Below are 16,258 nucleotides of genomic sequence, written 5' to 3' on the forward strand. Positions count from 1 at the left end.
AGGCTCAGGGGTGACATTATCAATCTCTACAGCTCCGTGAGAGGAGCTTATGGCCATGTGGGAATCGGCCTCATCCCAGAAGCAGCTAGAGACCGCAGAGAGAACCCACTCTAGCTACGCCAGGGGAGGTTTAGGACGGACGCTAGGCGGAGTTTCTTCACAGAACGCGCGGTCGGAGGCCGGGCCGGGCTACCCAGGGAGGCGGCGGGGCCGGCGCCGCCCGAGGTGTTGAAGGACAGGCCGGGCGCGGCGCTGAGGGCGCGGCCGGCAGAGGGCAGCGTGCGCCGCCCGCCGGCGCTGCCGGGGCGCCGCCCCCGCCACCGCCCCGCGGCGGAAGCGCGGGCGAGCGAGCGGCGGCCGGCGCGGAGCGGGCGGGCGTCCGGCGGGAATGGCGGACGGGGCGCGCTCGCTGCGCGGCAGCGGCAGCCCGGCCTCCAGCCCGGTGCTGAGCGGGCGGGGCCGCGCCGCGGCTGGGGGCAGTAGCCCGCCGGGCCACGCGTTCCGCAGGGTGACCCTGACCAAGCCCACCTTCTGCCACTACTGCACCGACTTCATCTGGGGGCTGGCCGGCTACCAGTGCGAGGGTAAGGGGCTGCCGGGGCGGCGGCGGGCGTGCGGGACCTGCCGGGGGCGCGTCCGGGACGAGGTGGGGGGGGGGAGGAAAAATTGCCTAAACCCACTACTGATAAAAAACTATTCATAATTAGTATCAACAAGCTATAGTACTAAAATCTAATTTTAAAATCTAGTGCAAAACCATAATACTAAAGCGTAATACTGAAATACAGTAGTAAAAACAATGCATTCAATCACGAAAAGAAGTGTCAAATGGTAGTAATCAAAATTCTAGTAATAGTCTAATAATAACAGTCGTAAATTGCAAAAATCAAGTCTGAAAACTACAGTAGTGCTGAAAATTGTGCTCCTATTTTAAATTATAGGACTAAGTTCTAGTAATAATAATTCCTAACAAAAATAATGTAAAATCAGAGATGTGTCACTGCTCACTCCTGTGTGGTGACACCAGTGTGTGCTGTGATCCAGCAATGCCCCAGCCTGTCCTGGGGTAGACACACTGTGAGCCACCAAGCACCCCAGTGGATCCATCTCAAGCGCACCTTTATCTGCTGAAAGGCCTGATCCCATGGAGAATCTGAGACTTGTGTGGAGTTTGAACCTTTTAAACATTGGCTGATGCCAGGAAGAGGAGAAAGAATTGCTAGATTTCCTTGCTGGACTACGCAGCAGCCGAGGTTCTTGGAATGGATAAAAATTATAACTTTTTCTGATGCAGCAAAATCCAGTGGTGTCATAGCAAAAAGAGTGGATCTTTGTGTTCCTTTTTAAAGGAAAACAAACATGCCACTACCAACAACAAAAAACACAAACAAAACAGCACAAAACATGATGTCTTCATGAGCATATGCAGTCCAGCTGGCTTGGGTTGCAGCTCCCAGGCCAGGTCCAAAGAGTCAGGTTGTACAAGAGCCTCATTGTTTGGGTGAGTGTCAAACAAGGCTGTAGGTGTAGAACAAGTAGCCTGCAGTTCTTGAAATAGCTCCTGCCTTTTGTCATTGCCAGGAGTAAAGAGAGTGCTGGATTAAGTTGGGTGGAAGTCATGTTCCTGTGTCGTGCAAAGCAAGTCTTGCAAGGGTGGTTTTATATTTGCTTAAAAGTTTTCTGAGAGAAATGTTGTTCTGTCTGTGTAGCATAAGGTCATTGCTTATCCTAATAAACAAAAAAGTCCCAAGCTCACATGATAATTTCTTTCAATGTGAAAATGCACAAAGCCAGTCTTCTGTGGTCTCTCTAACACTGACTTAAAAAATGGCAAATTTTTTGAGTCATGAAACTGGGCATTCAGGTGCCAGTTTGTAATTTAAAGATCTGAATAGTTTTGGTAATGCTAACAGGTGATGCTAGCAAAATGTGAAAGGACCAGAATGTCCTGAATGTCTCACTTTTTTTTTATCCACTCACATATAACAAAGGAAGTGTATTCCTGCAAGTTACATTTAGGATTTTTTTCCTAGTTTTCCACTGCAGTTGGTCTTCTGGAACTGTTCTTCCCCTTTGGCTTTTCCAGCAGAATTCTGGATAAACATCCTTAGTACCACTGTCTAATGACCATATGCTGATGGGGCACTTCCAAGCTGCATGGTTAAAATCTCTTTTAAAACTATCTCTGAAAACTCCACCCCAAACAAGTCACCTCTGTAAGCGGTAATACAAGAGAGGAGAAATACTCTCAGTTTTTGTTAGCTCTAACATTCTCTGCTTAGAGTGTGTAGGAAAACCCTGTAATGGCACCTGGCACATCAGTGTCTCCACTTGGTTTTTTTTGTTTGCTTGGGTTTTTTTGTTTATTTTTTGTCCTTTCATCTGTTTTCAACCAACTATACTTAGAGTCATGTTTGTCTTTCCAACAACTTGCTGCTAAACAACAAATCTCAAAACCACCTGGTGGGTCATTTGCTCATGTGTCTACTGTTGTCAAGTTCTAGGTTATTTAGTGAATGCTAGTATGATTTCTCAAACAGTATTTTAAGTAAATTCCATTTAATAGTTACCTCCTTGTCACGTTTACCTTGACTAATGGAGTTTGATCATTGCACTTTAGAAAGTGATAGGAGTGCCAGGCTGTTAAAACAGAAAAGTAACCCACCCAGCTATTAGAGAAGGAAGTGTTTGCTGTAGACTTGAAAAACATGGTAATAATTGCTACCTCCTTTTTCTTCTCTGCAGAGAGTCTAGGTTTGCAGGTGTAATTGCAACTGTCTTTCAACTCGGTTTGAAGAACCACCTACAGGCTTCAACATGAAGCCATCGAGGGGCCTTTTTCTAAGTGGATTTGCAGTGGTTGCTCTTCCAGATCTGTAGGTTCACATGTTCAGTCTCCTGATGCTGCTTGTGTTGACATTCCCTGAAGCTGGTTATTACCAAAACAGAAAGCTTCCAATCTTTGAAGGGAACCAAGCATGCCCATGGTGTGACTCGTCCAGTTATTGAAAGGAAAGGAAAAAAAAAAAGAAGAAACAAACCAGAAAAGCCCACCTCTTTTGTGTTATTAGTTTAAGTAGCTGTATGGCCTAAATCACCTGGTTTTGTGTTTTAATTGTGATTGAACTTTAGACCCTTGGAGAATGGTATCTTCTGTGTGTGAATGACAAGTTTGTAGGGTTTTTCTGTAAACTTATCAACTACTCAGTAGACTGGCACGTGTGCCCATGTGGCTTACACAGCTGTGTAGTAAAAGTACAAGAAAATATATTGTATTCTCAAAACATTCTCATAGTGGAGGCCAAGATGGTCCTTAGGTTTTCTCTGGGAATTCCAAAAAGCATGTGGAAGAGATGCTCTGATGCTCTCCATAAAAGGCACAGTGTCCTTCCTGCGTCTTTTTTGATTGTTTAAAAGATACTGTTTCTCACTCCAGTGGGGGGGGGGGGGGGGGGAGCAGACCACTGTCACCAGCACTTTGTGTGGGATTGAAGGTATTCCAGGGGAGAATTGCAGCTCTCTTGCTTAGATTGGCAAGATATTTTTACAAGTGAATTTTATAGGGAATGCAGTACTCTTCCTATGAGGAATAGGTGTCCAGTTGGGACTGAAGATGTCACTGTATTAAGCTTATGTGCACATATTTATGTAATATCAGTCAACCAGGCTTGCATCTGTGGTTTATTCACATGTGCTCCCCACTCTGATAAATCTGTTTTCTGTAAACCTTTTGTAAAGAACTGTTTTTCTTACCACTTTGGTATTTGTACCTGTGACTTCCTTTCCTAAGTGTGTATGTGACAGAGTAAGTGAAGCTTGAGTTGTAGCATGGAAAACTACTCTCTTATATTGCTTTTGCTTTCCTAAGCATGGTCATTTCAGGTTTGAGTGGGTTTAAATTTCCTCAGGCTTGCCAAAGAAGAGGCAGTGTAAATGACTGAGGTTTTGTGCATGTGTGTATGCATCTTAAAAATTAAAAATACTGGATATATGAAGTCTGTATAAGAAGTGTAAAGACAGCTCTTACTGGTAGTTCACAGAAGGACCAATTTCATACACTAAAAGGTAGCTAGCAGATATTTTATACTGGAGTTTGGGATTAGTTTCAGCCACCAGTAAATACATTTCTTTTATTTTGCATAAAACAGTTAAAAAAAAAAAAAAACCACACACAAAAAAAAAAACAAAAAAAAACAAAAAAACAAACAAAAAAAAAAAAAAACAAAAAAAAAAACCAAAAAAAAAACCAAGAGTTGGAGGAATTGTGGATCTGTACATTTTGGGGGCTACAAATATTTCCAGTTCCATGAAACTTTATAATGTAAAGTCAGTTTGGTTTATTTTGACCAAGGATAAAATGTAGGTGATTTAAGTAATAAGCAAGTTTGATTGAAAATTTACAATTGTTTAACCATTTTAGGTTTTTTTATATCTATGTATTCCATTAGAATCTTTATGGGAAGCTGCAGTCATGGACTTCTTGGTATGTATTTGAGCAGATAGGGCACTTTCTTGATATGAAGGCTCTAAGTCAAATAATATTTTGGGGAAACAACACCTTATTTTCTGTTTTTGTTTTGGGGGAGGAGTTGAGGAGATTTTGGTGGGGAGGGGAAGGGATGAGTTAAATTATTTTTTTTAGGCTTCTAAGCAGACCATCCAAACTTATTCCAAGGTGCATAAAGCTTTGTTTCTCTTAATCTGATTTAGATGTTGGCTGACAACACCAGCTTTTCCAGAATAAAATGTAAACGGTGGATCTGAGTTATATTTATGCCAGAAAATCTCAGATTTGGCAAGACAGCCAGAAAGCTGCTGTGCATGTCCCAGTTAAGGACAATCCCTGTTGTTCCTTCTTGATTTAGGAGAGCCTGGAGATGTTCAGACATTTGCAGCAGTCTTCAGATGCATATTTTGGACAAATTTTGTATGTAGTCTATTAGATTTAAGGGCTGTTTTAAGAAAATAGAGTCAGATAGGGAAGGTGTGTTAAAGCTGGGAGTTTGTTGAGATACGGAAGTAGTAGCAGGGAATAAGGGGACAAGGGGCAGTCTTCTTGGACTCTCATCCTTTCTAGTTCTGTTGTTGAGACAAACACATGAAACCTCCTTGACCTTACAGTTTTCGTTCAGATCTGTTTTGAAGGAAGTGAGTGATATCTGAGATTGCCCCAAGAGTCTTAATGCTTACAGTTCAAAAGGAAAAACATATTCTTCCTTCTTGTGATGAGCTTCACTTGCTTTTGGTGCATTACTACAATACAATTTTGCTTCTATCCTTCAACCGGTTTATGTTTTCAAGACTTTGCTGCCTTTATTCTTCAGTGGTTTTCTTGCTGGTAGTGGGGCCTTTCTGTGCAACAACAAGGTGTTTGGTGCTGAGATATTTGAGTGAATGTGACTTTACTGCATTTAAAACTTAGATGGAACAAAAAAAGAGGTCAAAAAAGGAAAAAAAAAAAAAACCACACACACACCCCAAAAATTCCACAAAATAAAACCTTACACAGAAACTTGCCTCAGTTCAGCTGATACACGTTGAGAAAAATGTTTGGAGCATTGACTGACACATTGAAAAATGCAATTTACTGTCTGTATTTGAAGGATAATCCATTTTATACTGAAGAGAATTCATTCTTTTCTTTTCCTTGCCTCTTTCTGACAGTACCTCAGAGGAAAATATCACTGTCACCATCAGTGATGCAGAGAAAAGGGCAAGGTGCTTTGTGAGAATGCACACAGCTTTTGTAGCTGGAAGCTATAGTTTGTGTTGATAGCATTAGCTCAGATTTCAGTCCAGAAACCCAATTAGATAGTAAATAACTTACTGCAGAAAGTGCTAAAGCCTGTAATCCAATACCAAGTGTTTCACAGCACTTTCATATATCATCTGTGTTACTGCCTCAGTCTGACTCGTTGAGCAGTGACAAAAGCACTGAGGAAGATGCTTATCAATCCATCATGGTGTGAAGTCACTGCAGCTGGTGCCCTGCGTGTTGTCTTTCTAGATGATCATTTATCAGACATATTTTGTTCAGGTGTTTTCTCAGCTGTCTTCGAGGGTAGTACCTTGGGCTCCTTTTAATCTTGCACAAAATTTTTCCATCTTCTTCTGGTAAGTTTCCCACAGACCATAGTTCTTGCAGTCCTGTGCTAAGGGTCTAAAAATTGCTTCACAACAGGGACACTGCTATGTCAATGGTCATTAATTACCGAGTTATAATTGTAACTCAAGGTGGGACCTCCTACAATTACTGTCAGGGGGAACGGCATGTGAAGTGCTTAGTTTTCATTCTCCTGTGTTCAGTTTGTAACAAATGTTTCCGTTGATTTCACCCATCAGCACCACTCATACTTGGAATTATAAATACAAGGATTATAAGTTTTGCCGCTTTTTTTTTTTTTTTTTTTTGGTGGGTTCCCTCTGGGCATGGTGCCTTTGCTGATCTGTTTTCTCCTTTTTTGATTACATGCTGTTTATAACTTGTCCATAATATTGCTTTACTTCTTAGAATCCATAGAAAGCCAGTTCTCTTCCTGATTTTGGGGCACCCTTCTCAGGTGGCAGCTCTGAATTTTCATTGAACCATGCTGTACCCAGATGACCTTTACTTTTTGGTTATGTCACTTGTTTCTTCCAGATGTGTCTCTAACTCTGAATTTCATTAGCTCAAACTGACATACTTCTGGGCTACTTGTTGCTCAGTTAGATCCATCCTGAGCTGGCTCTTGAAAGTACCTTTGGTGAAACTGCTTTTGCAACACTTACAGAAAACAGGTGACTAAGTTACTTGAATTTGTTTAATTTGACTCAGCTCCAGTGGGGAAAGAGCAGATTGTGTGTATAGCATATACCCTTTTCTAAATGATTTAACAATACGTGCTGATCAGCTCCTGTTCTTTTTGCGTTTTGCCCCCCTCCAGTCTCTGTTTCATGGTAACTTTCAGTTTGGGGGAAGCCTGTTAGGAAACACTCCCAAGCAGAGAGAGCGAAACCTAACCTGTGTATATCACAGTGTGATAAGGAACATGTTGGAAGCACACTTTTTTTTTTTTTCTAAGCATACTACCACAGTATTCTTCCTTATTGTTGCCTACTGTTGTCTCACTTGTGGAAGTTTGTTATTCAGTAGAGTACAGTCAAACCCTCATTTCACTTCCTGTTCTTATTTAAGCATTTTTATTTGTTTGCCACTAGAAGAATGGAAGTGGGGCTATGTGTATATTCATACATATATATTCATATATATTTATATGAATTTGTTGTTTTCTTTCCTCTGTAAGATTGAATATCAGTGGAATGAGCTTACTTGGAAATATGTTTAGGATTATTAATGTGATGTGCTGGTATCACTCACCTGTTTGGCTTCTTTTTAAATTATAAATAGTTGTGTGATATAATTGTCATGGCACTTACTGTTGTAAAAATAACATTGTTTAAGATCTAGAACAGCTAGCACAATGGACAATGCTGTATTTGATCACAGTTTAATCTGTGCCTGAAGGTTTTCCATACACAATACTGCTAGAGACATTCTGAATATTTAGGTAAACAGATTTTCTTGTAAGAGATTATTTAATTATTGAATAATTTGAACTTCAGGGGTTAAAATAGGAGCATTGTGTTGTTCTGAAGGGTAGTATTAGGTCATGGTGTCTAGGAAATACAACATCTAGTTCGAGTGCAAGAATGCATAGAAAAAAATCTCAGTTCCTCATTGCTTTTCTTTCTGCTTGGCAGCTTGTGTCACTTTTTGGTGTTTTGGTTTGTCATGCTATAATTCAGGAAATTAGTCTTTTTGTGCAATACTTTCTCTGCAGAATGTGAAAATAATAACTGGTACACCTTGTTAATCAGTGAATGTAAGAAATAATCCACTAACCAGTTTCTTAAGTGGTTCAAGCAAAAATACTTCCTCAGTGCTGAAACCATTAGGTGGTTAGGATCTTTGCCTGGAATCATCATAAATGCAAGGAAATTGGTAAGATTCCCCTAAGCATGAAGATGGCATGAGGGAAGGCTCTGAACATAAAGTCAAAAAACTGATTGCATTTGAGACTGTGAATGCTTTATTTCAGAATAAAAAAGGCTTTTTTGTGAGATGACAGATTTTCTTCAGAATCTAGTCAGGATGGCAGAGTGTAAATCATCACACATACAAATTTGCATGGGAAACTGATTAGGACTAGCAGTCCTGGAATGTATCTGCTATGAAAAGAATCCCTTAGAATTAAAACAAATATGTGGGCTGAGCAACAACCTAGGAGAAACTGCGTTTTCACATTCAACCTCTTCTCAAAACAGTATCGATACAGAGTACTGGAAAAGCTGATTTAAAAATTTTTGGATATTCACAAATATTCACATAATTTAAAACTGTCAAGACACTTTTGCAAGTTGTTGCACAGATTTTGGGTGGATGCTGTTGGATGTCCCAGTGGCATAGTACAGCACTGGAGCAGTTGTGCCTGGTAGGTGTGCATGTGAGCTGTGAGTAGTGTCTGCCCTCACTGCTGACAATGGTCCGTGGTAGTAAATAGCAGCCCTTTCAAAAAGGAGTCACAATCCCTTTGTCCTAGAAGGGGTTGAAAATGGTTTTCAATTGCTATTATGTTTGATGCTCCAACTCTCTGTCCGGCTGCTGGGCAGACTAATTCTGTCAACAGAAGATGTTGAGTGAGAAACCAAACATGTGATCCAAGATGAGGAGGGGTGAAAGAAGAGATATAACCTTAAACAAGAAGAACTTAAAAGATTCCTGTTTCAATTTCTGTGCAGAAATTGAAGTACAATTCAAAAATGAGTACAGATTTAAATGCTCATATTTTCTCTTGTGAAGAAGTTAACTAACAGCAGCTGGGACTTTTAGGCCTTGGTTGCCAAAGCCTTTTTTAAAAAATAGGCTAAAGTAGAAGGTAAAAATACTAGCATGTTAAAAATACTCTTCAAAACAGCCAAATATCATTGTGTCCATTTTGGTTTTGACCTCTGTTGTTTCGTTCATATTATATTTCTTTCCAGAATAGTTCCTGCTTGGCAAATGCGTAAAGATTTCTTGACATTATTGTATTTCACGTTCTGGCACTTTTTCTTAAGGTGAACCAAATAGATTATTTAAAAGTAAATCCATAAGATAGTGGAGATATATTACATTTTTTTGGGTTTGCTTTCTCACTTTTGCTTTTGCTCAGTGTAAGTTTTTTTTCTCAAATATGCTGTGCTGGGAAACTTTAAGAACATTTCACTGTGTGTTGATAATTCATATACATAAATAGCTGATTATGCTAAATAGTAAATTACAATCGAGTGCTACAAGAACTTTGTTCAATTTAGAAGACCGCACCAAACAACACTAAAATGAAATGAATGTATGAGCCTTGATATAATTTGGTCCCGCTTTGGGAAAGATTTATGGCTTTTCAGGGAGAGATTTTGAGTTTTAGTGTTCATGAACAGAGTTATTTTATTTTGGAAGTTCTGGTATATTCACCAGTGGCATATATAATTTGTACTGCAGGCTTCTGATGTCCATATAGATATAAACACTCATCTATGAATTTTGTATGATCTTAGATATATGAAAGAGGCTGTTGCTTTAATTCAGGAGAAATATAGTTCTCAATCTCATCAGTGACTCAAGCCTAAGTGCTGGAACTAAAATCCTCACACTTTCTAAAAAAGAATCTTTCTAAAATACTTGAAGAATAAAATGAAGAATCGGGATTAAAAAAAAAGTCACGGAGATCAGCACTTTCAATTTGTCTTTTGGAAGTAGTGCCTTCTTAGTGTTTTGTTTTCCCAGTTCACCGCTTGTGAATCACTTGCTTTTAGTTTCCTGACAATGTCAATAGCTTTGTAGTAACCACACTGGAGAAAATAGTGAATGTACTTATCCAGTTGGCACCGGATTCTGTTTATTTACTTTCTGCATTTTTCCCCTCCATTACTTCCAGGTCTGAGTATTTTTCACTCAAATCCTATAGTTTTACACACTTCTGAGTGTGATGCAACTTGGAAATGAAGCCCTATAGGAATGACAAGTAAAGGCTGCCATGGCAGCTCTGGGATATCTTGGTTTTTTCCTTGTTTTGTGTTGCTAGGAAGTATTGAGATGCCTTAGATAATCCAGAGATTACCCAAATTTAATGTGGAAGAAAATTTATTGTGGATTTATGTAGATTAATAGTGGGACCCACGTTTTAAATGTATCCAACTTTCCTTGAAAAATTGTAACCGTGCTGTGGAGGTTTGTGGGTGCTACTGCAACTAAGCTTAGCAGTGATTTTTCTTCTAGTATCTTCAGAACTTTTTATTATATTTTTATGTTCTGTGTTCAGTTTTTAAGAGGCAGAAGAGGGATTGCAAACCTCCTCAGTTATATCACTGAGTGGAAAAGACTTGGCAGTGAAATACTGCCTGGCTCTCCTTGGTCCAATCAACATCTTTTGGGTGTTTTGGAGGGAACTCTCAGTTTCCCCCACTGCTAAGAGCATAGAGCTAACTCACTGAGTCCCTGTGTGCATGGGATACATGTGGGGTTTACTCTGTGTGTCTCTGGTGATATGCCCCATAGGTGCAGAACTGGTGTGTTTTGCACATTGGTCTGTAGCCTGTAATGTTGAGAATGTCTCCAAGTCTTTGGGTACTGTGAGTGTCCAGGCAACTGTGTCCATATCACATTTTTCTGCCAAAATTCCATCACAGTTTACGAAGTCCTACTGTGCATTAAGTTCAGCTAAGATCTACCCTGTTTATTTAAGTGTAACTCAAATTCTTCTTTTTTGAAGTTGGAGATATGCTACTGTTATTTCCCTTTTATGTGTATAGAGGCATTTCTGCATGGGTATGTATAATGTAGCAGAATATTTTTTCATAGGAGACGTCTGTGTTGTTTATTGCGGAGGATGGCGCTGACATGGCAGTGTGTGGATTTATTTGTACTGTACTGGGTAACAAGTAATGGTGGTGCAGGAGGCCACATGTGTGAGGGCTGGAATCTTGCAGTGTTCATTCAGGCTGCCTAGGCATGAAGTCATCAAGTCTAAGGGCAAGGTACTGCAACTGGCTAAGGACAATCCCAGACATAAGTACAGACTGGGAGAAGTCATTTGACAGCAGCCCTGTCGTGAAGGACTTGAAGTTGTCATGGATGAAAAGCTGGACTTGAGCTGGCGATACCAGAACCAAACACATCCTGGGCTTCATCCAAAGCAGTGTGGCCAGCAGATCAAGGTAGGTGATTCTGTTCCTTTACTCTGCCCCTGTCAGACTCCACCTGGAACACCACATCCAGCTTGGGATCCTTAGCACAAGAAAAACGTGGACCTCTTAAAGCGTGTCCAGAGTAGGGTCATGAAGATGATTGGAAGGATGAAGTACCTCTGCAATAAAGACAGATTGGGAGCTGGGGTTTTTCAGCCTGGAGAAGAGAAGGCTTTCAGTAGCTTAAGAGGAGGTTATAAAAAGGAGGAAGAGGGACTTTTTATATGGCCAGATAGTGACAGGAAAAGAGACAATGATTTTAAACTGAAATAGAGCATCTTTAGATTAGATGTTAGGAAGAATTTCTTTGCCCAGAGGCTGGAACAAGTGGCCCAGAGAAACTGTGAATGCCTCATTCCTGAAAATGTTCAAGGTCAGGCTGAATGGTATGCTGAGGAACCTGGTGTGATGAATGGCAGGATGATTTGAAACTACATGATCTTCAAGGTCCCTTTCAGCACTAACAATTCTACGATGAAGTTTTTATTGCGAGGATGCTTGCAATAAATGTCAAACTGTTGTAGTGCATTTTCCTTTAAATTGAAGGCTGGATCTGTCTTCCGTGTAATTTTTGTTCTGCTATTCTTGTAATTTTTTCTGAATACTGTAAGCTATAGATCTTTGTGTTGACCACTAGCTGTAAGTCATCTGGACAGTGCTGATAAACAATTGACAAAGTTTCTCTTTGTAAGGCATCACCCTGAAAACAGTGACTTGGAGAAGCTGTTGCAGAAAACAGCTGCAGGGAGGTAAGCATTTACACTGGTGTAAATGGTGTGCATGTCCTGCAGTAGGTGATTCTGTGGTCCAGCTGAATCTTCCTTGTTCTTCTGGTTTTACCATTTCATGTTTCTCTGCCCCTCCTGTCCGATTTCATTTACACATGCTGCCAAGCTGGCCCATCTCTGCTCCAGCCACTGAGGTTCAGTTGATTGCAGGGGCAGTCTGCAGCAAAAGATATAAGAGGCACCAGTTTAAGACAGAGCCAGGAGAAATTTCTCATTGCTGAATGGTTTTCAAGATTCTTTTCGTGGCATCTGGTACTTGATTTTCTTGTTGCCATGGCATCTTGCCATGAGTTGGATGTCATTGGAGGACCTTCTTCTTTGAAGGTTGTTAGGATCTATAGCCTTTTGCTGCATGTGCAGGGAGTGTGATCAGAGGTTTTTCTGTCAGCCTTCAAACTGGCTTGACCCTTTCCAGCTGTGTAAAGGCTGCAGTCTGGAAAACCTGGGAAAAAGCCACAACTGTGTTACATGGTGTTGCATCTGGCTTGTGTGGGCAACCTTCATCCTTTTGCCTGTACAAAAGAGCTGCTCATGTGCTCAATTGTTTGCTCTCAGACAGATTTCTGTGGTTCAGAGACAATTTCTTTTTGGGCTCCTGCCTTCAGCATCCCCGAAGACTGCTGATAGCCTTTATGATTGGGAGCCTGCTGGGAGAAAGTCACAGCCAATGGTCTATTGCTGTTACGTTGTTGGTGCCAAAATCTGTGTCCCTCCAGGCTCCCTGTGCAACATTACATTGTTAGTGGGAGTCCTCTTCCTCTGAAGGATCTCTTTTTGTGGAATTGTCAGGAGATGAGTTGCTGAACTTTCCCCTGATGATGTAGCTCTCTTGGAGATTTTTTTGTTTACCATCAGTGGACCAGCCCCTTGTCCCACAGCACTGTCCTATCTTTGGCCTAATCTTCAAGAAAAGAGAAGGTGTTAATGCTTTCTAGGTGTGAATGCAAGTGTGAGACTAGTCATCTTCCATCTCTTTGAAGAAGAAAACACTCTAAATACTGGGGATCTGTTCACTCCCACACATCCCACACAATAACATTCTCAACTAGGTCAGGTTGCTCAAAACCCTCTTCAACCTGACCTTGAATGTTCCCAGAGATGAGGCATCTACCAGGTCTTTGGACAACCTGTGCCAGTGTTTCAGCACCCCATCATACCAAATCTCTTCCTTACACCCAGTTCAAATCTACCCTCTTCTAGTTTAAAAGTATTACCTCTTGCAATGGGCCCTGCTGTCTTTCTTATATGCCCCATTTAAGTATTAAAAAGTGGCACTAAGAGTCTCCCTGGAGCCTTTACTTTTCAGGCTGAACAATCGCAAGTCTCTCAGCCTCTCGTAGGAGAGGTGCTTCAGACATCTGATATTTTCAGTGGCCCTTCTTTAAGACCTGTTCAAATGTATCCATTCTTTCCTGTGCTCAGGTTCTCACAGCTGGATGCAGTGTTCCAGGGAGGGTCTCATGAGAGCAGAGTAAAAGTTAAGAACCACCTCCTTTCTCAGTTTTTTATCCACCTACATCCCCAAGTGCTTCTCAGCAGCACTGCTCTCTTTCTATTCACACCTCAGCCTATATTCAGTTGGCCATACTGTACAGAGTGGAAAGAGAGTGGACTGCAGCATCTTAAGTGGTGTGGATAGACCCCTCTTATGTGTATAGCCATAGCTGATAGGGTGTCTAGATTTTCTGATGGCTGTGGACTTAGAAAAGCCTCTTGACTGAATGGTGACGACTGCTTTTGCTACTGTGGTATAACTTCTCTGTGCAGTTTTCTCCTTGAAATGCAAAGCCTTGGTGGGACTGAGCACACAGTGTAGGTGCCTTTGTCTCCAGCTTTGTCTTTGCTGGTGCTCTGGCTTTTCCTGCTTAGCAGGATCTAAGAAACCTGCTCTGAGGTTTCAGGAGTCAGGAGGTGGGAGGATGAAGAGAGTTCTGTTCTGGCAGGTGACGTTCCTTCAGTTAATTTGTCAGGACTCGTTTTACAGTGCCAGGAGGATGGAGAAGCAAGATACCGTTTTGTAGGCTTCAGGGATGAGAGTGTGAGAAGTGCTTATGTAGCCCAGGTGCTTTGTGAGGCTACTACAATTCAAGCAAATCTACTATAACCAAATGATTGACAGTTTAAGTATCTGACTGTTTTCTTAATAAGTAGCTTGTCTATAAGTGAAAACTTGTCTTGTTACTTTGTTATTTTCTACCAGCATATTTGAAATACAAATGAGTAGGAATTCAGATGTGCTGCCTTGAAATTATAGAGGTCAGATGGTACAAAACCATTCCTTTGGAGTATCTGTACCTATAAAGAGGAGGTGTTCACATGCAGATAATTCTGGGAATATAAAGTGCAAGGCAATTTACATTGTGTGGAGGCAAACTGCATTTTTATCAGACAGGGTGTATACTGGTATCTCCATTTAAAGCAGAAGCACATATGACTGGTTAGTTGACAAGACCAGAGAATCCTGGAGAGAGAAGAGAGCTGTCCAATACAAGTGATCTATAAGGATACTCAGTAGGTATCTGGAAAACCTTAAGAAGGTTTTAATTTCTTTCGGATTTTCTGAAGAGTATTTACATTGTAGTGTCATTGAACTTTAAGACAAGCAAAAGCCTGAAAAGCCTGAAGTTTCTCACCACAGTGAGAAAGGAGGGTCTTTTTAATGCTTGACTTCTTAAAGATTTCAGAGATTTTTCCATTCCTCTCTCACCATTGTTTGAAATGTTTTGGGAAGTCCAAAGCTTCTATGACAGCTTTCCTGGTGACATTTAGCAAGCATTGCACAACAGAATTCTAAGCTTAAACTAGGCTGTGTTTTTGTCTGAGAGAGCACACCAATATTGCATACAGGTCTTTGCATGTTTCTGCTGAATTGGGAAATAAGCTGGTGAAGTCCATGTACTGCATCCAGCATTCCTTTCAGTAAATAGTCACAGTATTCAGACTGGCCTGTGGTCACAGTCATAAATGAAAAGCTAAATGTGTCTATGTTGGCAAATTGCTACAATGGAAAAGTAGCTCAAAGCTGTGTAAGAAATGTAAAAGTTGAGTCCCACAAACTTACAGTAAAATGTTGCTTTTAAGTTACTTCTGAAAATAGTGACTCCTCCACCAGCTTGAATGATCCTGTCTGGATAAACAGTCTGGTGTTTTTTATATAATTTAAGAACACTGTAATAGAGAAAATAAAAGTATTTTTCTCCAATCTGTGACTAAGTAGCCTGTGGGCATTTTCTGAAAGCTATTGTCTTTTAACTGTCAATGGATCTCTTCAGTGAATGCAAAGGCAGTCCTGCTGAACAAAATAAGCCTGCTTGAACTCCAAGGACAATTCCAGAAGGGAGTGATAAAGCCGCTGAAGGAGAGAGGCAGATTAAACCTGTATTTTGGCTTCTGTTATGTCAGGCATATGCTATGGAAGAGCAGGCAGAGCAGAGGATATAACCTACTTAGTTTTGACCAAAATAAAATTTTGTTTTGAAAGAGTTAGATTGACTTAGGCTGAATTGTCTTGGTGCTGATATGCCCTTTAAATCCCACTGATTCATTGTTTGGAAAGTAAAGACTGTTATTGTTGTCTTGCATAACAACTTTGAAGCTTTGGTTTACTCCCTGGCTTCACTGGATTTCTTGTTTGTTTTCCTCTGTCTGATTGCAGGCAGTTGTTCTTCCTCCTTCTGTCTTTTAAGCATGCAGCAGTAGCTGTGCCTCCTGCAGTAGCCATCTTTGCCTTTGTGTGCATGGGGAACTTTTATTAACTAATTGGGACAAACGGATCTTCCATGTTAAGCACTTCTGTACCCATCTTCCTTCCCCAAGCACTCATCAACAGCTTCTTTGCATAAGCCAGTGCAGCAATTTCATGACTATGCATCCTGGCAGAACCAAGGTGGAAGTTATGGCATGTCTGTGAATCACAGCAAACAAATTGGGAATTCTGTAAGCCCTTCCAGGTTCTGGAGTAAAGCAGTTTGGTTTGCTGACCCACCAGAAAGCAGAGAGTTCTACTATGTTTCAGGGCAACCCTGGGGATATTGGCTGGACTGAGCAAAGTATTAACATCTCCTTCCTGAATAAGAGGGACAGTAAAAGAACATCTTGTTTTCTCATATTCTAGCAGTGATTGACAGTGCTCTTGCTGTTTTTTCAGTTGCTGAGCACTATCTTGTTTTGTTTGAGGTTTTTGTTTTTTCACTGAGGGGAGGGGTGAG

General features: G+C 40.9%; 1 protein-coding gene across 1 annotated transcript in view; it reads left to right on the forward strand.

Annotated features, from left to right (window-relative positions):
• Positions 1–388: 388 nt before the first annotated feature.
• DGKQ (diacylglycerol kinase theta) overlaps positions 389–16,258 on the forward strand; it is an 89,079-nt gene continuing 73,209 nt past the window's right edge. The window contains exon 1 of the mRNA XM_053932529.1: positions 389–584. Within this exon, the coding sequence (XP_053788504.1) occupies positions 389–584 (196 nt within the window). The remainder of the gene's footprint in view (positions 585–16,258) is intronic.

The sequence above is a fragment of the Vidua chalybeata genome, chromosome Z (assembly GCF_026979565.1).
Source record: "Vidua chalybeata isolate OUT-0048 chromosome Z, bVidCha1 merged haplotype, whole genome shotgun sequence".
NCBI lineage: Eukaryota > Metazoa > Chordata > Aves > Passeriformes > Viduidae > Vidua > Vidua chalybeata.